Source organism: Gilbertella persicaria (genome assembly GCF_025201335.1).
Source record: "Gilbertella persicaria strain CBS 190.32 chromosome Unknown B0P05scaffold_11, whole genome shotgun sequence".
Classification (NCBI taxonomy): Eukaryota; Fungi; Mucoromycota; class Mucoromycetes; order Mucorales; family Choanephoraceae; genus Gilbertella; species Gilbertella persicaria.
This window is the reverse complement of record NW_026251972.1, coordinates 477,710-499,878: the sequence shown is the minus strand read 5'-3', so window position 1 is coordinate 499,878 and position 22,169 is coordinate 477,710. Positions and strand designations below refer to the sequence as shown.

Sequence of the window (22,169 nt, the reverse complement as noted above, 5' to 3'; positions counted from 1 at the left end):
TGCAGACGAAATATTCTACCTAAAATATCAAGAAGATTGCAGGAAAGAGAAAGACAACTTGTTCGTTCAGGCTCCGTTTTTGTATTTGATGAAAAAGATTCTGGTAAGTGAATAGTATAGCCGTACAGTCAAATAAACAAAAAACATAAAGGCATCAAGAGGTGGACAGATGGTTTAGTGTGGAGCCCTTCGCGTATTATGGGCAATTTTCTAATTTATCGTGAGCTCAACAAGAAATCCAGTTCAAAGCAGAATATACGGAAACGTTTCACAACATCTGATCCTACTAGCCCTACAAGAACGTGTTCAAGTTTTGATCAATCCAGTTTCCAACGTACACGAGAGCGTCAACTTGTGGGCAGCTTATCTGAATTATATCATTTCAAGGAGAATGGGCTGATTAAAAAAACAATATCGTTGGTTGTTTATGGATCACCGCTTCATCTGATTTCTTATTATAACCCTGATGATGTTTTGCAATATCAGCTTCACACTCCCTCGGTTGTACCCGAATTGGCTAATTTAGAGATTTCTCCTGAGCTATTATCAAGACAAAATTTTAGGATACCGCCTATGATTGAACCAGACAATCAGTACAGCAACAAGAATAACGAGAGCAGCAGTGTCAGCCAGAGTATGCTGTCACCTATATATGATCACCATATGTCGTTAGATGTTCAACAAATCTATCCGCATCATATCACATTACCACCTACGCCCACTCAATCTACGCCGAATACGCCATTACCACAACAGATATTTAGACAATACCCATCTTCGTCTACACCAATGCAAGCACCATTGTATCCAGAAAAAGAAGTAAACAGTCCAAATAGAATACACTATCAACAGCAACAACACCAAGAAAAGGAGCAGCAAGGGCAGGATATCCATATTCCACCTATTATGAATACAAACAATACCTTTTATCTGTAATTTTTTCACAATTTTCTTCTTAGGCTAAAACAAGCATGAATAAAATTCTACAAAAGCCTTCCTCTCTCTTTCTCTCTTTCTTTCTTTTTAATTAGATTCACTTTTCTTTATCCTCTCTTATTTTGAGTCCATTTAGAAAAAAAAACAACAACAGATAGTTTGTCTAAATTATCATGCAATTGTCATAATAAACATACTCTTGTAATTCTTAATTGAACCATGTCAAAATCATGCCGCTTATGATAAAAGCTTCAGGCAAAAGAATTGATAACTAGTATAGGGGTCAAGAAGATCAGAAAGTGTCTGAGAATCTATTTCAGATTTTCCACTCGATTCTATTAGTGACTGCTGTTAAGGTTGATCCTCCTGTGAAAGCTCTTGCATTTTTTGAAAGCTAGGGTCATTATTTTATTCTTTCTTTCTTCTTTGTCTCAAATGGTAAAATAAAGCATCAATGTAATGGCAACTGTCTAACTCTATGTATTAGTCTGCCCTCAAGAACTTTGTTCCTCTTCTTGATCGTGTCTTGGTTCAACGTATCAAGCCTCAACAAGTAAAGTAGCCTAGTGAAATGATCGTTTATTAAACATTTTATGACAGAAAACTGCCTCTGGTATTTTCATCCCCGAAAAGGCCCAAGAAGCTTTGAACGAAGGTATTGTTGTTGCTGTTGGCAAGGGTGCACTTAACAAGGAAGGTCAACATATTCCTCTCCAAGTCAACACTGGTGACAAGGTTATCCTTCCTTCTTTCGGTGGTAGCCCTGTCAAAGTTCAAGGCGAAGTAAGTAACACTTAAGATATTGATGGGATGTCTGATGATTATGTAGGAATACCTCTTGTTCCGTGACTCTGAAATCCTTGCCAAGATCTTGCAATAAAGCAATTGTTTACTGTAATATATACACATTTTCTTTTATTTGATTCAATAAACATCTTTCATTTTCGAAATTGTGTAGTGTGACTTCTAGTTACTATCGTGTTTTCATCTTTTTTCTCTCTTTTCTTTCTTTTGTTCTGTAAATATGGTGGTTGCTATTGGTTTCGAAGGGTCCGCAAATAAGCTTGGTGTAGGCATTATACGCCATAAAAATGACGAGGTGACCATTTTAGCAAATAATAGAGATACATATATTACACCACCAGGCCAAGGATTTTTGCCTCGAGACACAGCTCAACACCACCGAGACTGTATTTTGGACGTAACAAAACAAGCGCTTAAAGAAGCCAACCTAACACCCAATGATATTGATGTGATTTGCTACACAAAAGGTACGTCTCTGTTAAAACAGTATATTCAATAATGTATTATTTAAAAGGTCCTGGTATGGGAGCACCACTTGTGTCCGTTGCACTTGTTGCGCGCACCCTATCGTTGTTATGGAATAAGCCCCTTGTTGGAGTAAATCATTGCGTTGGACATATTGAAATGGGTAGAGAGGTAACAAAGGCAGATAATCCAGTTGTGTTATATGTTAGTGGAGGAAACACACAAGTGATTGCTTATTCCCAGCAACGCTACCGTATTTTTGGAGAAACACTTGATATTGCTATTGGCAACTGTCTTGATCGATTTGCACGTATTCTCAACTTGTCCAATGCACCAAGCCCAGGCTATAATATTGAGCAGTACGCAAAAAGAGGCAAAAAATTCATTCAATTGCCTTACGCTGTCAAGGGCATGGATGTATCATTTTCTGGCATCTTGTCTCACATTGAAAAGCTCGCCAAAGTAGAATTGCCCAAGGGTGAAATCACACCAGAAGATTTATGCTTTTCGTTGCAAGAAACACTGTTTGCTATGTTGGTTGAAATTACAGAGCGTGCTATGGCACATGTAGAATCAAACCAAGTGTTGCTTGTTGGTGGTGTAGGCTGTAATATTCGCTTACAGGAAATGATGGGCCAAATGGCTGCACAGAGAAATGGCACAGTTTGTGCGACAGATGATCGTTTCTGTATTGATAATGGTATTATGATTGCTCATGCTGGTTTACTCGCATATAGAACTGGTTTTACAACACCTTTCGAGGAAAGTACTATTACTCAGCGCTTTAGAACAGACGAAGTACATATTGCATGGCGTGAATAAATAAAAATTTTGCCAAAAGAAAAAAAAATATTTCTTTTTATCATGTCAGAACAACCTGAACTCACTTTTTTACCTGTTGCTCGTTATCTATCGTTAAAAGGAACATATATAGATGAATTAGGTTCTCAGCCTGAGAACTTGGTTACAAAGAAACATGTAGAGAACCGTTTAAGACGAGACGGTGAGAAAGACGGTTATCATATTACAGTGGTAAACCACTTGGAGATCGCGACACTTTCTCTTGATCAAGAACAAGAGAAAGACGCTAGTAGCAATAACAAGAAAAAGACACAACGAAAAACTTTATACAGAAAACACCAACAAGTCTTGGATCAGTGTGGACTAACTACTTGTTGGGAAAAACCAGTTGATCTCGGTTTAGGCATTTGCCGGGATGGTTCTGCTGTTAGCTATTTCAGAGTGATTCATTGGCCTTTTGGGCAGGAATTGCGCAGGAAATTGGGACTTGGTTTTACGAACTTCCATATCACTGTAGGTTTCCATCCAAATGATGTGCATCTCTACAAAGGTCCAGCCAGTTTGGTTTGCTTGCAAGAAAACCGTCCACTGTCTCGAAGAATGGCCAAAAAATTAATTAGCTATGTGCCATTCTATTTTCATGATAAGCTCTTCTTAAAACGTCTTTATTATGCGTGTTGGTCTCATGCTTATTATGCTGAATTAGCTACATTATCTGGACTATGTGTGACATGTAGGGACAATGATGATTGACTTGTTATGCACCCGCTTATTTTTTATAGCTTTTCTTTCTTTACTTTTCTCTAAGATATTCAGATACCAACAAAAACCAAAATCACAATAGACGAAGCAATAAAATACATGCATTTGTCACAAATATATATATATATATATATATATGTATTGTTGCTATTGTTGGAGGAAAACTCATCTATTACTATAAAAAAAGTTAAACAAAAATGGATTCTACAGTATGATTTATTTCTTGTTAATGTGATGCAAAGGAGAATCAGCATTATAAAACATTTCAGTACCACCAACAGTTCCTCCTCCTCCAGTAACACCAAAAGTAGTCCAGGTCTTGACATCGTCATTAGGCTCTAAAGATGCCCAAGAAATGCCGCTTGTCTTTTTTAAATTAATTTCAAGCTTTGTTGAAAGCACTGTAAATTTAGAAGTGGAGGCATCAATTGTCTATTTAAAAAATTAGTCGTCTTATATTAACAATTGAGCTACTTACGGCAAAAAGAGGGAAAGTCTTTTTGTAGCGCTTGTTACCCTTCATTTTAACATCAACTTCAATAGATTGTTCAGTAAAATCAACCTTGGTATCTTCCTTATTCTTTGCGAAAATGCTTAAAATGACATTGGATTGTGTTTGGTACCAGTCAGTACGACAATCAATTAGTTCTTCAGTCTAGAGAAAAAAAAAAAGATGTAAACATTTCTGTGTGTGTGTGTACAAAATAGTTTCATACCTGGCTATTAGAGCCAATAAACAAGTGTTTTCCTTCTTTACAACCAGGAATTTTAAGGAATTCATCGAAATCCAACACTTTGCGTGGACAACAACTCCAACCCTTTGATCCTTCATGGAAAATAGGAGCGCCTGGATGGTAGCGACAAACTGCTTCAGCACCAGGTCCGCGAGAAGTAGCATTGTCTTTCCAAACACGTCCACAGCCGCGTCTCTTACATGTTGTACCTTCAGGCACAGGAACAGACTCATCATCCTCTTCTTCAACTTCCACTACTTTTTCCTCTGCTTCCTTCTTGGGTTCCACTGCAACAGGAGCTGCTGTTGCTTCGGACTTCTTACCGTATACTTCTACACCATCCTCAGTGACATGAGCAGCCTGAGCTTGTTGCTTGGGTGCTTCCTTGTCAGTAGCAGCATTAGCAGGTTGTTCAACAGGTTCTGTAGAGTGACGACCAAAAGTACAACCAGGAAGAGAAAGGAACTCATCAAAATCGGAAACTCTCTTTTTACAACAAGACCAGCCCTTTAAACCTAAGAATATCAAATATCAGCCAACTGGTAGCCATAATCTTTTTCTTTATTACCTTCGTGGAAAACAGGAGCACCAGCATGGTATTGACAGGCTAAAAAATTACAAGTTAAAAATACAGAAAACTTAAAAATGCTCGATACCATTATCTGTGTTTTCTTGCTCATTGAATTCTTTTCCACAACCCTTATGTGTACACTTGACCATAATAGATTTTTTTAAATAGAGAAAAAAAAGTTTTAAAAGAAAAAAAAGATCAATTAAAGGGGTGTCCGTCTTTTTAATTGACACACTTGGAAATTGCCAGTACTTTCTTTTATTTAAAGATCCGCAAGTCCTTTTTGAACCAGTCAAAAGGGATTAGCGCCATGACATGATTGTACTATTAGCAACCGTTGTTCGCTTGGTTGATGCACTTGTTAATAGTCTTCTAGGACGAGATGACACGCTTCTTTTGAGTCTGGCATTGCTCTTCTCTTTGATGTTTGATGTAATTGAAAAAAATTGCTCTGGAGAAATAAAACTTTCAGTAGAAACATTAATGTCTTTTCCTACAAACATAGTGTCTAATCATCCATGATAAGCATCAATCTTTCTTGATCTATTACTAATATATTACCCTTGTTAGTTTCAGCACTATTTTCATCAACAATATCAAGTGAATGACTTGTAACTGGTTTACTGCTGACTTTGAGCTGACTTGACTTTCGAATCAATTGTTTTTCGCTACCAGTAGCTGCTTCTTTTAATTTCTTTGAGCTCGAGACAATGCCCTTTTTGAAATCCTGCAATAATGTAGATCGAGAAATAGACGGCATAGGTGGTATTTCTGTGCTTCCAATAGTTGTTCTTTTTCTCTTTTCCTCATCCAAAATAGCCTCTTGTAACAAGCGAGATGTTCCACTGTTTAGAACACCCCTTGAAGTTACTTTATCATTTACGGACCGAGGTCTTTGCGCCTTTTTCAGTTCTTTTGGTATCGAAGAGGATTTGCTTGGAACAAGGCGATTTGTGCTTGCTGATCTTAGGACTTGAGGCTGATGAAATGCTAATCCAGTTTGAATATGGGTTGATAAAAGTCCTACTCTAGCTTTATTATTTGGTATTCGGAATTTGTTAGACTTGAGAGATGCATTTTCGGCATTGATCACTGACAGGGAAAAAATGAGATTTCTTGATAAACTCGGTTTTCAACTTACGTTTTAATGTCAAGAATTCTTTTAGGGTATCATAATCATGAAATATGGGTGGACTAGGCAAAGCTGGGCCAAAGTCATTGACATTGCTGTTTCTCAAGACTTCAATTCTAAAAAAAAGAACCTGTCAATACTCATGAATAAACCCTATTATACTCGCCTCCAATGTCTTTTTCCATCCACTTTTTCTGGGCGAACAACGATATATACATGGAGAAACTGTGAGCGTATAGCCTTGGGATCAAACAATTGATTCCCTTCAAGAAATATGATGCAAACAATATCTAAAAGACTCAACTTAATTTATCTTATCAACTCCACTAGCTTATTTACCGTTGCCGATGTATCTCTTTCGCATTACTTGCTGCCGATCGTTCTTCTGTATGGGCATCAATGGAGCGACATGGAACATGATGTCGAATTCATTCCATTTTGATACAAATGAATATTTACCAGATTCACCAGCTGAGTTTTTGATTTATACAAACGTCAATTTTTTGTAGTATACCAAACTACTTACTTTTTCTATCAAGTCCAGCACCATATCCAGTATAGCCCTTGAGTTCGATTTTTTGCCCAATGATGTTTAAAAAATCCTTCAAATTAGTTGATACCTCTGTATTAGAAAACCATGCTTCTTCATATGGCTGATTATCCTTGATTGTCAATACACCAAACTTGTAATGTTTCGGAATCTATAGACTTCAGCCCCTGTTTCTTAAGGAGAATAACATTTTATATACCTGAATTTCGTCATATTTTAACAAGTCCTTCTCAAGTCCTGCCATAATAGTAGATTCAGCCGACAGTTCCTTAAATAACCTTAGGTCTATATTTGGGCAAACTGACAAAACAGCAGCACGTAACATTCGAGAACTAATATTTTCATTTGCATGGATATTCTTATTCATAAAGGAACGGAGTCTCTTGTCGTTACTGGTTTGTGCTTTGTCTATTCTATAGCTTTCGCCCCTCAATTCCAGTTGGTGTAATGTTTCTTTTGCTGTACTTTCATTCACAATATGTCTTGCTAGATCTGCCTGAGATAAACAAATCAGTCAGGATAAAAAGCAAAAAAAAAGTTGCTTCTTTACCTCTTTACTCCGAATGATAACGCGATATTGTGATTCAACAAAAGGACCAGCAGAATTGCTGTTTTTAGATATATTACTACTCTTAGTGCGCTCTTGAATGACCGAGATGATACCGTTAAAGCGATTCAGGTCTTGGCTATTTGCGTAAGCATCAGATAAATCATGACTGCTGCTTAAAAATGTGTTGATCAAAGATTTACTGTTTCGCCTCTTGGGTAAAGGTTGTAACTTTTTTTTGTCTTCTATTGCTATACCTGAATCGCCAGAGGGTTCGTTTAGTGGACCAATAAATGTATAATATGGCTTTCCAACAAAATAATGTCGAAACCAAGTTGCATTCATGTTAATCTGGTCGGGTTTTGCTTTTTTGTAGTCTTCGCTAGATAACCGAGTCCAATCAATTTTAGGTGTTTCTTTTTTGAAGCCATCTATATCAGCACAGCTTAACGATGGTGATTCTTTAGATAACAAAAAACATTCTTGGCAAATGTGCTGAATATCAATGACCTAAAGTTTCCTCTTATTAAAAGAGACCATATAAATTCAATGACTTACCAGCAATTTAACAAAAGAAGCTTGATTCTTCAGGTCAGCATTTGAGACGGGATGATAAGTGTTGTTCTGAATCATAGCCTGAACTTTTTTAAGTTGATATCGAAGCTTTGCTACTTTCTCTGCACAAAACGATTCATCGCATGCCTCAATTAAAATTCCAAGACGTTCAATTCCAATTGTCTCTAGTTCACGAAGGTGAGCAAAAGTAAATTCATGCTCTGACGAGTTAAATAAATCCAACAAGCAGAAGCAGCGATCAATTACACTCGCTGCATAGTCTTTGATTGTTGTTGCCACAGGTACCTCAGAATTAGGAGTTTTTGCATCAATCGATTTCATAGGTGAAGAAGGTGGAGTAATATGAACATTGAGCATCGATTCAGCCAGTGAGGAAATGGACGAGTCTGTAAAAGAAAGGGTATTCGTGTTTAATTCGTCTTTAGGATAATAATACGAAAGAAAGCCAGTTCTCTCAGGAGAGGATATCGAGTAAGGAGTGTGTGTTGTAAGACCATTTTGATTATCGGTCTTGTTAGGCAAGATAGACAAATGCTTGTTGTTGCTTCTTATTTGTTGTTCCTGAATAATAAAAAGTCATGCTAAGTTTTATTGTTTGTGCAACGCACTGTTTTTACCTTTTGTGGGTGGATATCTAAGCTTCGAGAAGGCTGATTGTTTGATTCTCTTCCTAGCGACAAAGAATAAGTTGACATATCTGCATTTTGTGTAAAATTTTTAATGATAGTTTCGCTTGTGGTGCGCTGCCTAAACAGCATTTGGCTTATTCGCGTTGAAATACGATCATGATGAATTGGCGCAGCGCTTGTTGTACTGTTAATCAAAGTGCTAGTTGTTGGTTTCAAAGAGAAGAAGGTTGACTGTGCTAACCTTTGCGGGATTTTGCTAGCACGTGATGATAGCGATGATCGTTTGGAGGGAGGAACTGCTTCATTATTTATGTTCATGATACCCTTTTTTTGGTTGTAATACGGGCCTATTTGTCTTTAAAGTAGATCTATATATACTAAAAATGCATATAATATTTCAATCTACACAAAATAAGAAAAGTAAGACAAAGAGTAAAAAAAAAAGATAGAAGAGAGAGAAGAAGGATAAAAAAATAAAGGTTGATCTTTTTTTTTTGTTGAGGTCTGGATAATATACAAGTGCTGTACAACATTGGTTAATATTCACACAATGCAAGCTTGTTATTACGAAATAAAGGCCGCCTCCATGCGGCAAGTTACCCAGTAAATCCTCGGCATACTCTAAGACTTGTATTGTGAACGATCATATTAAATAGCTTCACTCTTGTGTATCATGAGCAAATTAAGGTGACAATAAGTTAGAACACCGCATTGTGAGAGTCAAACAACGTTAACGCTCCTCAAAAAAAACAAGTCATTGTTACGACAGATTGCATATCAGATGAAGCAACAAAAAGCAATATTTGTTTAGCAATAAATCATTACTGACGCTCAGCTAGAGATCGTGTTGGCTTAGCAGCTTTTCCTAACAAAGAATAAGCATAATAATCATTGTCAAGTTTGTTTTTTCTGCTTACATACATTGTTCAATTAAATCAGATCAATTCAAGTCTGAGACATATTTGGAAGAGTCTCGAAAAACCAGTGATGTCCTTAGCAGTGATATTAATGAAACAGACAATTTTACTTGAGCTCAACCAAAGAGTAATAGTTTACGATAAAAATATTCGAGAAGAGATCGTAATAAGTAAAGGACAAAAAGGAACAATATATCTAAAAGTTCAGACTTAATTATTTATTTGTAGTGTAGATCACGTAAGCAATAATAGGAAGAGAAGGTCAGAACTAAGATTTTTTTCAAAAACAAAACAATTTACTTAAAGGACCATACTTGCAAGCGACGTTCACATTTCCAAAAGAAATATTTCTTGCCGTACACTACCAAACAAAAGTTGCTGTTGTGTACAAAATTCACATGTCATCGTAAGGCATAATGGGTCAAAAATTAACAAGACATTTTAATAGTTTAAGCATATTTCTTGATAATCACTGATACTAAAACCATATTCAACAGATTAATACTAGTTCAATTCGTTCAAAAATAAGCATAAATTACTGCTTTTACTAGTAAAACAGTATGATCTTTATTGCTTGCAACCTATTTTTTTTGGTTCATCTGGCTGGCAACTAGCGTTTTATTCTGTTATGTTCAAAGTACCTCTCAAGAAAAGCCACGTATACATCGCAACTACCAAATAGCTTTTGATTTCGTTTGGCATAAGCAAAATTAATATACTCGGTGTGCTTCTAATTCTCAATTCGTGCCTTTTTTGAGTACTAGACTTATTATACAATCTTGATTCATAAAATGACCTTTCTTGTAATTCATTTTTGAATGAATCTGGCAAACAATTGATGAGCATAACAGTACCACCAACAGATTGGCAGCACGATGCAGGCGGGAGTGTTTATCAAAACGAATCATATTTTCTACCTCACAACACTATAGAACTGAAAAAGAAGGTGCTCTAATTATTCTTTTATATGCGATAGTAGCGTTAGAATATCAAATATTTTGTTGAGTAATTTGATTATATTCGAACTCGACTGACAAATTTCAGGCTTGAATGATATAGAACAGAAAGACAAAAAATACACCCAGTCTTTTTGTTAATTGAATTTAGTGATATTATATGGTACTTGTGTGTTTGAGTAGACAATAAATTGTTTGTTTTAAATGTATTAAAGGATTATTTATAAGGTATAGCACAAACTTAATATATAGGATATGAGTATTGGTTAATGTCGAGACTTCATACGACTAAGACTATCTTCTTCAACACTAGTACGAGTTATAGCTTTCAGATGCTTTCGATTACGTATCTGGTCCAAATAGTAAGTGTTGATAAAGTATTCGCTCAAAATGATTTCAAGTTCCTCTACACGGGTTGTTAGACTGTCAGATCGTTCTTGTTCTCGACGTAATATTTGCATCAGTGCTTCTTGTTTATCAGCGTCGGTAGCTGCAGGAGAGAATGTAATATTAAAATCGTTGACATAAGAGGAAGAGCCTAAATGATCTGATTCTGTATGACCCAAAAGCGTTCGCGGTGACATGTTTGTGTTTTCCATTAAACTTGGATGACTTGAGATGTCTGCCTTATCATTTGAGTCTAACAAGTATAACTCAGGTGAAGATAGTGGTACTTTACTGTCAATCTTTGTGGTCTGCACTAGCTCATTGAGTTGATGTGCATCCTCTTTATAGCCTTCATCCTTTTGATGATCGACCATTTTTCTTATGAACGAATCATCATTGTTCTTTGCAGTAAATGTTTTGTTTCCGTTGAGTGATGCACGGAAGAACCATGGCACAAGAATTGTGGAGTCTTTTCGGTTTACTTGGCTCTTTTGGTTTCCATCTTCAAGTTGCTCTTCTCTAGGACATGCTGTTTTGCTACTGTTATTATGATAATGAATGTTGCGTTCATCTATATACAAATCATCATCAACATGGTGCTTCTTTCGGCTCACATAGGCAGGTATATGATGTGCTAAACCCCATGGTGTCAATCGGGACATACCAAAGAGCATAATATAGAGAGATGTTAATACACCATAACAACCACCTGCCAAGGCGACAGCAGCAAGTATTGTGTGTTGTCGTATTTCAGCCTATCACAATCCATATGAGATAAACAAGAAAGCAGGAGACCATGCATACCTGAACCTCAATAGTGCTTCTTGCTAGTTGAACTGAGAATATGCCTTGATAGAGCTAACATTACTTGTTAATTCTGTTTTTCTAGTATCTAAAACTTACACTTCGATTTAATGCGGGAGGAGGAGGGTTGGTCTGAAGAGGCCAATTATGCTGAAAGTTAACAAGCGTCATCACATCAGTATATTTAGGTGTCTTGATATATTACAAGTTAGTGTGAAACAAGAACAGCACATGTGAATTTATTTCCTTACCAGCCCTATAATGGCGCTAGCATCTTTTGGTTTGATGGCACGATACTTTTGTTGGTAATAAAAGATAGCTGAAGTATGGTTAATATAAGTAGTTGCTCTTGATTGGCCTAATTGTATGTTGGCAGAAGTCTCTTTCTATCATGCAATGTCTTTAGGCTCCAAACTTCATTTCAAAAGCATATATTCTTACTTCATATGTCGTGTCACCCATTGTGCTTAGATTCCATGTGCTAAAACGTGGATCATAAAGTTGTACAGCTATTGCGGGTACCGAAATAGTAGAATGACTTAAATTGGCCAAACTATCAATGTTCCAATAAAAATCAAATCGTCTCAAAGCATCTCTGTTGTCATAAGTAAGGCCTGTAGCCATACGGTAAGTGTTGTTTGTTGAAAAGTACCAACATTTTGATGTGTCATCATTTTTGTATCCCGGACGAAAGAATCGCGTCCAGCAGTCTGGAATATCCATTGTAGTCCAGTTATAGTACATTGCCGTACATTTTACGACATGCATCGTTGAATTTTGTACACATAGTTCAACATCTGGTGTCACTGTATCAGTCATGATCTCTTCTAATGAGTTTTGAATCAATGGCTTGTCGGTGAAGATCTATTTTTGAAAGTCTCAGTCTGCTGGTTTTTTTTTTTAGAAAATTCTACTTGCTTGATTTATCAAATAACCACAGAATGCCAGAAATACCATAGTCATTGTAATAGCAGTTCCACCTCTGCTATACGCAAGTGCTTTTGGCTCAAGTGGCTAAGTAACAGATGAATACAAATGTTGTTTAACAAAAGATATATACTCTTCTATACCATGCTTCTCCTAAGAAATGCATAATTATATTAAGGGGAAAAAAAGAAGAATAAAATGCAAAAGCACAAGACTCTATTTAAAGTGGAGAAAGCTGCGCCTCAAATACCTACTTTAGTCACTTTTTTTTTTCGAATTGACTTAACCAAAGAGGCAATAAATAAAAATATTATGGACTACATACGTTAACACAGAAAAGAGCAACCGTTATTTAGCATTCATGATTGAAATTTTTTTAGGATCCTCTTTTTCTCAAATTGAGAAGTAAAGAAGTAAAGAAGAAAAAGCAAATGCACACGAGGAGACAAGTCAAATAAAGAAAAATCAATCAGGGCACGTTGTTTATTGTTACTATTACGCTGGCTATCCATCTTGGTCAAAAGAAAATTTTGAGCAAAATTAATTTTTTGAGAAACAGATTTTACTTTCAACATGACAGATTTCCTGTTTAATAGAACAATTCAATTTGAATATTGTAGCACAAAGTTCTCACACATCTATTGATATTCTAGAAATCTTTAAGTGTAATCATGATATTCAATGCACAAGTAATGATTAATGTGACTCAAAGACAATAGGTAAAAACGATGTGTTGATCTTATAAGAAACTATTCACACTCAATATGAAAAGCCAAGCTAAATTTGAGAGTAAGTTCCAAAAGGGTTCCTTAATTAAATTAGAAATTGAGTTTTAAGGAATTCTGAATAATCAGATCAGTGGCTTTTATAGATTGTCCTCTAGAAACACGAATGGTGACACAAGACAAGCTTTTTCGATTATAAACAATGACGTGTCGAATAGATTGCAGTTTGAAGCTACATAGAAGGGCCTTTTCGTACTGATATGAAGTAAATTCTAAATAAGAAAGGATTCATATAGCTCTTAATTAAAGCTATCTTTGATGTCGCACAGTAAATGTGTCCTCAAATCTGACGTTTTTGTCAAATCGTACGGCATTTCGGATGCTCCTAAGTAAATGGTCTGCTGATCGCAAGACAGTCCAAAATTGAGTACATATGTCTTGGCTTTTGTAATAAGGCCTTTTTAAGTTTATCGAGTATTATACAACAAGGAAAGTTTAATGGAAAATTTACATGTTTTACTTGAACTTGAGCTCCAAGGCAAACATGCTATAAAGACACTAGAGTATTATGCAAAAGTATCGTCTATCTGAAAAACTGGAGTCTGGCTACTTATCGTACAACAGCAGTAAGGTTAAGGCTTGTAACAATCTAATCAATTAAACTTTCGTAACACGAGAACAATTTTGCCTGTATTCATAAACGGGAAACGTTTTGACGGTTTGGCAACTCGGTCATCATGAAATCGTAGGATTATCTTTGACTTGATGAAGGATGTGTCGCTTGGTTTGGAGCATTTGGATTATGTGCCTTTCTTGATCGGCCTATACTTTGCTACACAAAATATGCTATTTGATCAACAACACTTCTGAGATTTATCGAAATTTCAGTTTTACCTCTTACTCAAAAGTTACTAGTGTCATTCGCATGGCAGATTCAGGGCCCATATCAACTATGCTTTATCCGGCATTTATCATTATTTGAGCCAATATTAACTCGACAATACAAAAACTGGAAATAGGAAGCCTCCTGACATTAAATGGCTTGTACAGCCTGCATTCCTCTTCAGAAGTCGACAAGATATGCCAAAGAATCTTTCGAAGGTTTTCGATAAAACTACTCGAGTAATAGACTCTTATGCAAGGCCTTTAAGCGACTTCAAAGTATAATTGATATCTTTTTTGAGCGAGTTTTCTTCAGCTGCACAATTACATGGCCCAGAAGATTTTCCAAAACACACATGTTGATAGCAATATTCTTCAACGATAGTCATTGTTCAAAAATAAACATCTTGAAAAATTCTAGTTTCTGTTAGATGCTTGTATATTGCTTCGAAGCAAAGGATAATGAGAAAATAACCCCAGATATCTGGTTTGAGTCAAACTGCCCCTGAGTTTTAAGAAATACAACATATCATTGTTTTTATTTTAGATCCAGTAGAATGAGTTTTGAGCTTTTGAATAGTAAAACATTCACCATTCAAATAAACACTTTATTTGTAATATGCAAACTATTTATTTGGAGACTTGCAGCCAAGTGGTCCCCAACTGACAATTGGACACTATCAGCTGAGATTCAATGAAACTAAAACAAGCTCCTGTCTTTTTTAACAATTTAAACCATAACAAAAGAACGCGTTATGAGCAGCAAAGGGAATGGTAGGGGCGTTGAGTGGACTGAATTATATGAGGCGTTAAAAAATTACTACTACTCATATGATAAACAGACCAGGAAGTTGTTTGATCTCTTTTATGATTCTGTACGCTTTTTTTCACCTGAAGCTGTTACAAACGGCATCCCTCTTTGCATAGGCTAGTATATATACATGATGTCCGAATTAGAAATGAACGTGTTCTTTAATATATAGGAATCTCAAAAAGAAACGGTCGATATGAAATCATACTGCCCACACACATTTATGAGCAGCTCTTGATGTTTATAGAACAAAGTATTCCAAACATACCGCCTTTTGATTCGAAACTGCTAGCACAAAATGAATACGAAATTGTAGAACGATTTGAAGCTAATACGTCCAAAGTTTTCTCTCGATATTATCAAAAAGTCAAAACCAAGAATAGACAAATGGAAAGATTGCAAGCAGCAAAAAGAGAAGCATCTCAAGCAAAAGAGCTACTAGCGAGCAAGACAAATATATTTGTTAGCATTGATATTGAAGCGTATGAATTACAACATTCAATTTTACTAGAGATAGGTTGGTCCATGTACGACTCCAAAACAGGTCTCTTTATGGATCAACACTACATAAATGATCAATATCGTCATTTGAAGAATAGCCGATTTGTTGATGATCAGAAAGAACATTTCAATTTTGGTATTTCTGTCTGGTGTAGCTTGGACCAAGCACTGGTTGAACTGAGAAAGGATTTGGATTGGGCTGTTGAGCGTGATGGAGAATTTATTCTTGTAGGACATGGTCTTGATAGTGATCTAAAATACTTGGCTCAGCAAAAGTTCCATTGGCCAGACGGATATGGAGGTGAGACATTAGAAGTAAACAAGTCTGCCTGTAAAATCATTTTGAATACAGACAATATTTATGCTGCTTCTATCAATGATCTTCATAACCCTCCTTCATTGGGTGGTACACTTAATATACTTGGTGTTGATACATGGAATCTTCATAATGCTGGTAATTATAGGGCATATATATTGACCTATTTACTGTTACTAATTATTCATGAATAGGTAATGATGCTCACTACACGCTGTTATTACTCATGAAGCTTGCTGGAAATTTTTCCTAAGAACAAATAGTTTAAGACAAGTGAATCCATTGAAAATAGCTTCAAAAAAAATCTCATGATAATGGCTTATGAGCAACAGTTCAATAAAGCGTAGATGTAAATCTCTCAATAGCTTGTAAAGGCGCCATACAAAACCCATATAATTAGAGTTTGAACTTACGGTTAAGATCGTTGAGGATATTAATTTTCTTTGAAGGGTATCAAGGAGACCTACTCATTAAACAATTGTGTTTATTTCAAACTCATGTGGGGGTGGAATGAATATAAAGATAGTTATTTATTCAATATACTAGAGCTTGATATGTATATTGAGATCTTGGAGCTTGACCACAGGTTTTGGTATAGGAATTTTATACAATACAGCAATCGGTTTGTAACTATTCACTTCAAGCTTGCCTCTCATTTCTGGAAGGTATAAACGAGCGAACACCCTCAAATAGATATAAGCCAAAACCACTGGCTCTATCTGTCGTTACCCGCAAGCAGATATGTATTTTTCGGTAGTGAAGATACTGGCGCTGGTCATAGCTTGAAACGCTTTTCCGCGTAAATGGGTAAAAAGAAAAGAACGGTCACAACAGAATTGAAAAAGATGATATTAAACATAATTTGCATAAATGTCTTGTTTTCTCCACCTAAAATGATAGAAAGCAACGATACTTGGAGTTTTTTGAAGGATACTTTGAATTGCTCAGACAAAAAAGCTTGTTAAGTCTCGTAACCACTCTTACTTACTTTACATAAAGCACTGGATAACAAATTAAATAACCCGTTGGAATCCTATAGACTATTTTGTGAAGCTAACCTAAAACGATCCTACTATTGACAAAAGAATAGCGGATGCAGCGCTGAAGTACAGCGATCAAAAAAATATGAATTAGCACTCAAGAAATTTTGGTGTGAATCCCATGCTGATATCGAGAAGGTTGCAATACAACAAAAGATAAACGTCGAGATTACGGGTGCATTTCTACAAGAAGAAGCTGCTAAAAAGTTGAGAGGCAAGTGGCCACAAGTACAAAGTCTCACTGTCTCTAAAAAGGAACAAGCGGTCAAGTCCATATAACAGATCGAAAATGATAATATATTTATTCCTGACTTAATGCTAAGTTTGGATATATTAATTAAAAGAGAGACACTCAAAATCCATGAAAAGTTTCTAGCCAATCCAAAATCACTTAGCTCCCATCAGCGCAAAATTATGAGTGCTGGTCTTTTTTCGATCTTTGACCTGTCAGACCAGTTTTTCGCGTCTCGGCAGTCATTGTTTAGCCAAGCGCAATGGAAATTCATTAATGACTACTTTGATGAAAAGTTGAAGCTACCGATGTATACTTTGGAAACTGTTACGAAAGACACAATAGCCACCGTAGAGAATACACTCAATTTGTCAGGAAATTATGATGCCGTCATTGACTACATTCGAAAAATACGTGACAAAAACAAGAACAAAAAAATTCTGTTTGGACAGTTTTCCATTATCAAATATATCATGCACCTGATGAACCATTACAATCATTATCTTGTCAAATATACTCAACTCAATCTATGTGAAAATGACTACCTACGCACAGTATGGTCGTCTATACTTGAATTCCTTTTCCCGCCGAAAGAAAAAGTTCGGATTATTATTGGTGAATCTGAAAATAAGCATACTACAAAAGAAAAGGCATATCTCTATAGAAATTCAAGCAATATTCATGGATTCAAGATTAATATAAGACTTGTGGTTGATATTGGTGGAGATGAGGCTGATCTAGTCGTCAGTGAATGTGCCAAGAATGATGAAGATAACAAAATAATACAAGACGAAGAAAAGCTATTAAGAAAAAGCAAAGATGCTCTTGATGGTATGATACAGAATGTCTCAGGATCCGATTGTTGTCTTGCAGCTTATTTCACGCAATTCAATGGGACTTCTTGTGCTTTGTCTACAACACACTTGGCTGCTAATGGACTCTATGTATCAACATAGATAGAGCTTTAATATACGACCCAATGTGGCTGATATGTCATCTCTTGCTGACATTTTAACACATTTGTTGACCATGAAAAAGGAAGTCAGTCAAATTGCTGATAAGATATTTCAAGAAAGCAAAGAAAAATGTGATATCGAGTCTTATTTTAATCGAAGCCTTCCAAGACAAATCAATAGTAAGCTGTCTTGGATTCGAGATACATGGTATACGCCTCCAGCAAAGAGTCTTCCAAAGTCTCGCAGAATTTCTTTGGCCTTCCTCCTCCTTCTATCCTTAAAGGGATTGAACCTGAACAAATCAATGCTAAAGATGGAACACCTGATATTTATGGTTGGGTGAAATTGAATAACAACACGTATTATGATGTTTATTTAAAGAAATATCAAGAATCCCATCCATTCCATGAAACATAAAAGCAATAAGTACACACATTTCTCTCTTGGTAATTAGGCAATTTTACTATCTTAATGATTTATGAAAAAGGAAATTATGCGATAAAAAAAGACAATGTTTATTATATACCACAAATAATAAAAGAACAGTTTGTAAGCTTAGTAAGTGGTTTGGTGTTGTATTCTCAATAATAAATTGATTAATTTATATTCGAGGTATCACAATTTCTGATTTGTTTATCGAAAACAGGGATGTCTGTGTGTTAGCTGTTTAGATGGAAGCACCAATTGACAATAAGGAAATTTGGCGGGAAAAAAGACGAAACCCTGTAATCAAGTAAAGCCAATTTGCGCTTCTTGAAAATAAATTAACAGGGGCAAAAGAAGAGATGAAGAGTAAGTAATGAAAAAGAGCAAACTATTTTAAACAACAGCCGACACATGTCGCTGACAGAATAACCTCCTTTGAATTACTTGCTGAGTAGGCTTATAGACACCAAGAATGCCAATGAAAAGAAGATCTTTAGATCGTATTGTTCAAGATAATAATGTACCACAACATGCTGTCTGTTCAACATGTAAACAAAACTTGACATGCATTTATTACACAACAATAACTACAAGTCTAAATGGAATATTTTATTGAAGAAAAATATGATATCGGATTCATGTCAAAAACGTCAATATGGTAAACTGTCATCAAGACAAGCCTAAAAAATAAATAAAATAAAAACAATAGAGTGAAGGAATGGAGATGAGGGTTATACTAAGCTACTATAACATAATCATAATAAAGACATATAAAAGAAATATAAAAAAAGGGGAAAATTCATAAGGTATGTATATACAATAAATCTAGGGCTGGCTTCTCATACAGATAATAGTAGCTTGGGGGTTGATGGTAAAAGGGGGGTGATTCTTTTTGTTCAAGACATGAAACGCAATTTCTGTAGATTTTTGTTTGCTGAATGATGTTGAATGTTGATATGAATATCGTCTAAGTTGAAATGTTGATATGATAAGATATATATGTATATGTTTGTGTGTGTCAATATATATGTGTGTGTGTGTGTGTGTGTGTGTGATTGTAAGGAAAGCTTTTTTTTTCTTTTTTTGTATTGTTTTTTTTCTGATTTTTTTTTCTTTTTATATGAGTTTTTGTTTTTTTTTTTCTTTTTTTTTGGGTTTTCTGGTTTTTTTTGGACTTTTTTTTTTCGATTTGGATGTATATGTATATGCTTAGTTGATAATAATAGGATATGTTGATCTAGTTGAGTTGGAGATAGGATAAGGAGTTGATCTGTGGTAATAAGCAGGGCTGCTATAGCTGTGATCATTCCATGTAGGCTTTGACTGATTATCATTGAATCGTAAATAATCAATTTCGGGGTAGCTTGATTGGAATCGAGGCATAGCAGGCTTGTTCTGTTCGTAATGATGGGTATAATATTGTTGGGATTGTGGTTGAGGAGCAGAGGGGCGGAATGCGATAGGTGCCACTAAGGGTGGTGAGCGGTAGTCCATAAGAGATGAGGTGGGACTTGTAGGAGCATCGTCAGAGTCACAACTTGTTGTAGGTGAAGTGGGTGAGTATGGAGATGTCATTTTAGAGAGACTAAAAAGAAGATTAGAATAAATGCAATTGATTCAAATTATATTTGCTTACTTGAATGTTTTCCATTGAGGATCGTGGCATCTTTGATGTCTAGACAATGTTGTTTTACGAGTAAAAGATTTGCCACAGTCCTTGACATCACAGACATAAGGACGCTTGCCAGTATGAGTGCGACGATGTCTTGCCAAAGAAGAAGACTATAGAAAACAGTAAGCAAAGAAGAAAAGGGCAAATGATTGAGTGCTTACATCGCTAAACGATTTTCCACAAGCTTCGTATTCGCAAACATGTGGTCTTTCACCTGTGTGAGTACGATAGTGAACAGTTAAAGCAGATCGTTGAATAAATTGTTTTCCACATCCAGGCCATTCGCAATGATATGGGCGTTCTCCTGTATGAATTCTTTTGTGTCTAGAGAGATCAGAGCGTCTGGAGAAACGTTTGGTGCAATTATCCCAGGTGCACACATAAGGTTTATCGTGTTGTTTTTGGTTCATAGATAAAGATGTTGATGTTGATAATATAGAGTCCATAGACATACTTGAAGAATAAGATGAAACGCTGCTGCTGAGCAATGTTTCAACTGGCTGTTGGTCATGTGTATTAAGTAAATTACGAATGTCCATAGTATATTAGAGTATTAAAAGAAGAAAAAAGGAGGAGGAAAAAAGGGAATTAATAGATTATATAAGGCGTAAAAAAAAAGTAAAAAAATATATAAAAAAAATTACACACAAAAAATATATATATAGATGTAAAAAGAAAAGAAAAAACACACGAAACAAAGGTCCTTTTTATATAAATTCCAACAGAATCACGGGGTTATAATTGTCTTTAAAGTTTTTGTACGAGTCAAAACCTTCGTAACACAAGCTATTTTTTTACAAAATGACACGACTGAAAAAGAATTTTGAGTCAAAGCAACAAAACTGATTGAAAAGAAAGAAGGAGAGAGAAAAAGGGAGTTAGTTCCTGTCCCTGATTGAAAAAGCAGTTGTCCTAAGCTTGTTTAGTTAACTTATAAAACGTCAATCTGCTCCTACCCCTGACCTGTAACAATGTTATTGTGACATTAAGGCAGTATGGATTGGCCCTTGCCAGCTGAATGTGAAATGCGTATTTTTATACAACAGACGTATACATACATATACACACAGATATAATAATATAATTCATTAATGATTTCAAATTTGAATGCCTTAATTTATTTTATTTTTTATTTTGTTTTTCCTTTTACCTTCTCAAGACTTTTCAAGAAAGTATAAAAAAAAAAGTATGTTTCGGTGACAAGCAAAAAAAAAAAAAAAAAAAAAAAAAAAAGATCAGGTAAAAGATAAACGGTAATCTGATTTTATCGACGAAAGTCAAAATAAAAAAAAAAATAAAAAAAAGTCGGAGTCAAATGTAAATATATTGGTCGGTTAATATACATATTCGTAATAAGGTAATACAAAACTTAACAGACAAAACCTACCCCGCACCTGAGAATTACAGTAAAATTTATAAATCCAGTTTGGATTATAAGGATAGTAATTATTTCAGCCTATTCATTGCGCTGTTTTTTTTTTATTGTGAAAACGTGGCACTTTAGTAAACATATATTAGGGTTTCCAATGCATACAATTAAAGTTATAATTTGAAAAGACCTGGTATGTCTATATACATGTACTGTAGTATGTAAGCCTTCTTTCTGAAATAATGTAACTTTTTTTTTTTGGAAGCACAGTGTTTCTTTGTCTCTTTTTTTTTTTGTATTCCTTCGGGAGCACGTTTTTTGCGAGTACTAATCTTTTGTGTAACAAAAGTTATCGCGTGTTATGTGTGTAACAAGAGCAATTATATATAAAACAATTATCTTGTATACATGCGTTATAAACGTCAGTTGTCTGAGTTCATCCATCCAAAGTTTCAGCGTTGCACGTTGAATAGAAATAGGAAAGAAGATAATCAGGAAAGTACCTATCGGATGCGAGGGGCACAGGCCACTAAGGTGCTTACAAGTCAAAATAACAGAAGATTTGTCTCGAGTCATTTAATGAATTTAGAATTCGACATTTCTCAGAATTATTAATAGAAATTCTACACCTATCAAAACTTGAAACTGTCAACTATTTTTGTTAGTTATTAAATACTTTTTATTAATAAAATCTGTGTGGATATATAAAGAAAAAAAAGGTATTCTTGCTCATTGTCTATT

The 22,169-nt window shown here is 35.4% G+C and overlaps 11 protein-coding genes across 11 annotated transcripts; 7 read left to right on the top strand and 4 right to left on the bottom strand.

Moving 5' to 3' along the window:
* Positions 1–150: 150 nt before the first annotated feature.
* On the top strand, positions 151–1,256 carry B0P05DRAFT_534364 (Gti1/Pac2 family-domain-containing protein). Its single transcript, XM_051577317.1, has 2 exons — positions 151–646; positions 710–1,256. Exons 1-2 carry the CDS (start codon positions 199–201, stop codon positions 934–936), a joined length of 675 nt encoding a protein of 224 aa, XP_051436919.1. The 5' UTR covers positions 151–198; the 3' UTR covers positions 937–1,256.
* Positions 1,257–1,870, top strand: B0P05DRAFT_534362 (chaperonin GroS). Its single transcript, XM_051577316.1, has 4 exons — positions 1,257–1,374; positions 1,424–1,489; positions 1,537–1,719; positions 1,766–1,870. The coding sequence occupies exons 1-4, from the start codon at positions 1,372–1,374 to the stop codon at positions 1,814–1,816; spliced, it is 303 nt and encodes a 100-aa protein (XP_051436918.1). The 5' UTR covers positions 1,257–1,371; the 3' UTR covers positions 1,817–1,870.
* B0P05DRAFT_534360 (Gcp-like domain-containing protein) lies at positions 1,871–3,055 on the top strand (the record flags this gene model as incomplete). The annotated part of the gene is made up of 2 exons (XM_051577315.1): positions 1,871–2,207; positions 2,255–3,055. Coding segments are annotated over exons 1-2 (647 nt in total), but the record flags the coding sequence as incomplete, so codon positions are not given.
* Position 3,056: 1 nt separating this feature from the next.
* On the top strand, positions 3,057–3,932 carry B0P05DRAFT_534358 (uncharacterized protein). The gene is made up of 2 exons (XM_051577314.1): positions 3,057–3,739; positions 3,789–3,932. The coding sequence occupies exons 1-2, from the start codon at positions 3,070–3,072 to the stop codon at positions 3,848–3,850; spliced, it is 732 nt and encodes a 243-aa protein (XP_051436916.1). The 5' UTR covers positions 3,057–3,069; the 3' UTR covers positions 3,851–3,932.
* B0P05DRAFT_28569 (chord-domain-containing protein) lies at positions 3,890–5,271 on the bottom strand. Its single transcript, XM_051573443.1, has 5 exons — positions 5,159–5,271; positions 5,071–5,109; positions 4,485–5,017; positions 4,247–4,423; positions 3,890–4,200 (listed from the first exon to the last, which is right to left on the bottom strand). The coding sequence occupies exons 1-5, from the start codon at positions 5,220–5,222 to the stop codon at positions 3,985–3,987; spliced, it is 1,029 nt and encodes a 342-aa protein (XP_051436915.1). The 5' UTR covers positions 5,223–5,271; the 3' UTR covers positions 3,890–3,984.
* A 310-nt stretch (positions 5,272–5,581) lies between these two features.
* Positions 5,582–8,825, bottom strand: B0P05DRAFT_570134 (uncharacterized protein; the record flags this gene model as incomplete). Its single annotated transcript, XM_051581291.1, has 9 exons — positions 5,582–6,165; positions 6,215–6,313; positions 6,545–6,676; positions 6,732–6,906; positions 6,955–7,251; positions 7,306–7,797; positions 7,861–8,439; positions 8,487–8,691; positions 8,749–8,825. The coding sequence occupies 9 exons, from the start codon at positions 8,823–8,825 to the stop codon at positions 5,582–5,584; spliced, it is 2,640 nt and encodes an 879-aa protein (XP_051436914.1).
* Positions 8,826–10,508: 1,683 nt separating this feature from the next.
* On the bottom strand, positions 10,509–13,022 carry B0P05DRAFT_534348 (uncharacterized protein). Its single transcript, XM_051577313.1, has 8 exons — positions 12,824–13,022; positions 12,632–12,760; positions 12,490–12,585; positions 12,013–12,435; positions 11,823–11,957; positions 11,671–11,763; positions 11,572–11,625; positions 10,509–11,522 (listed from the first exon to the last, which is right to left on the bottom strand). The coding sequence occupies exons 2-8, from the start codon at positions 12,662–12,664 to the stop codon at positions 10,647–10,649; spliced, it is 1,710 nt and encodes a 569-aa protein (XP_051436913.1). The 5' UTR covers positions 12,665–12,760; positions 12,824–13,022; the 3' UTR covers positions 10,509–10,646.
* Positions 13,023–14,817: 1,795 nt separating this feature from the next.
* On the top strand, positions 14,818–16,095 carry B0P05DRAFT_534344 (uncharacterized protein). Its single transcript, XM_051577312.1, has 3 exons — positions 14,818–15,032; positions 15,089–15,871; positions 15,928–16,095. Exons 1-3 carry the CDS (start codon positions 14,861–14,863, stop codon positions 15,984–15,986), a joined length of 1,014 nt encoding a protein of 337 aa, XP_051436912.1. The 5' UTR covers positions 14,818–14,860; the 3' UTR covers positions 15,987–16,095.
* A 1,092-nt stretch (positions 16,096–17,187) lies between these two features.
* Positions 17,188–17,436, top strand: B0P05DRAFT_448695 (uncharacterized protein; the record flags this gene model as incomplete). The annotated part of the gene is made up of 1 exon (XM_051573853.1): positions 17,188–17,436. A coding segment is annotated over one exon (249 nt), but the record flags the coding sequence as incomplete, so codon positions are not given.
* A 51-nt stretch (positions 17,437–17,487) lies between these two features.
* Positions 17,488–17,961, top strand: B0P05DRAFT_466364 (uncharacterized protein; the record flags this gene model as incomplete). Its single annotated transcript, XM_051574326.1, has 1 exon — positions 17,488–17,961. One exon carries the CDS (start codon positions 17,488–17,490, stop codon positions 17,959–17,961), a length of 474 nt encoding a protein of 157 aa, XP_051436910.1.
* A 1,635-nt stretch (positions 17,962–19,596) lies between these two features.
* Positions 19,597–20,598, bottom strand: B0P05DRAFT_570130 (uncharacterized protein; the record flags this gene model as incomplete). The annotated part of the gene is made up of 3 exons (XM_051581290.1): positions 19,597–19,972; positions 20,024–20,169; positions 20,221–20,598. The coding sequence occupies 3 exons, from the start codon at positions 20,596–20,598 to the stop codon at positions 19,597–19,599; spliced, it is 900 nt and encodes a 299-aa protein (XP_051436909.1).
* Positions 20,599–22,169: the final 1,571 nt, after the last annotated feature.

Excerpts from the sequence above, each read along its gene's own strand:
- B0P05DRAFT_534344 (XM_051577312.1), top strand. The coding sequence starts at position 14,861 with ATGAGCAGCAAAGGGAATGGTAGGGGCGTTGAGTGGACTGAATTATAT. Across the intron at positions 15,033-15,088 it reads CGGCATCCCTCTTTGCATAG|GAATCTCAAAAAGAAACGGT; the intron begins GCTAGTATATAT and ends TTTAATATATAG. Across the intron at positions 15,872-15,927 it reads ATGGAATCTTCATAATGCTG|GTAATGATGCTCACTACACG; the intron begins GTAATTATAGGG and ends ATTCATGAATAG.
- B0P05DRAFT_534358 (XM_051577314.1), top strand. The coding sequence starts at position 3,070 with ATGTCAGAACAACCTGAACTCACTTTTTTACCTGTTGCTCGTTATCTA. Across the intron at positions 3,740-3,788 it reads ATCTGGACTATGTGTGACAT|CTTTTCTTTCTTTACTTTTC; the intron begins GTAGGGACAATG and ends TATTTTTTATAG.
- B0P05DRAFT_534348 (XM_051577313.1), bottom strand. The coding sequence starts at position 12,664 with ATGCATTTCTTAGGAGAAGCATGGTATAGAAGA. Across the intron at positions 12,436-12,489 it reads GTGGTTATTTGATAAATCAA|ATCTTCACCGACAAGCCATT; the intron begins GCAAGTAGAATT and ends TTTCAAAAATAG. Across the intron at positions 11,958-12,012 it reads TGGGTGACACGACATATGAA|AAAGAGACTTCTGCCAACAT; the intron begins GTAAGAATATAT and ends ATTGCATGATAG.
- B0P05DRAFT_534362 (XM_051577316.1), top strand. Across the intron at positions 1,490-1,536 it reads AACGTATCAAGCCTCAACAA|AAAACTGCCTCTGGTATTTT; the intron begins GTAAAGTAGCCT and ends ATTTTATGACAG. Across the intron at positions 1,720-1,765 it reads CTGTCAAAGTTCAAGGCGAA|GAATACCTCTTGTTCCGTGA; the intron begins GTAAGTAACACT and ends ATGATTATGTAG.
- B0P05DRAFT_534364 (XM_051577317.1), top strand. The coding sequence starts at position 199 with ATGGGCAATTTTCTAATTTATCGTGAGCTCAACAAGAAATCCAGTTCA. Across the intron at positions 647-709 it reads CAGCCAGAGTATGCTGTCAC|CACCTACGCCCACTCAATCT; the intron begins CTATATATGATC and ends ATATCACATTAC.
- B0P05DRAFT_28569 (XM_051573443.1), bottom strand. The coding sequence starts at position 5,222 with ATGGTCAAGTGTACACATAAGGGTTGTGGAAAAGAATTCAATGAGCAA. Across the intron at positions 4,424-4,484 it reads TTATTGGCTCTAATAGCCAG|ACTGAAGAACTAATTGATTG; the intron begins GTATGAAACTAT and ends TTTTTTCTCTAG. Across the intron at positions 4,201-4,246 it reads AGACTTTCCCTCTTTTTGCC|ACAATTGATGCCTCCACTTC; the intron begins GTAAGTAGCTCA and ends TTTTTTAAATAG.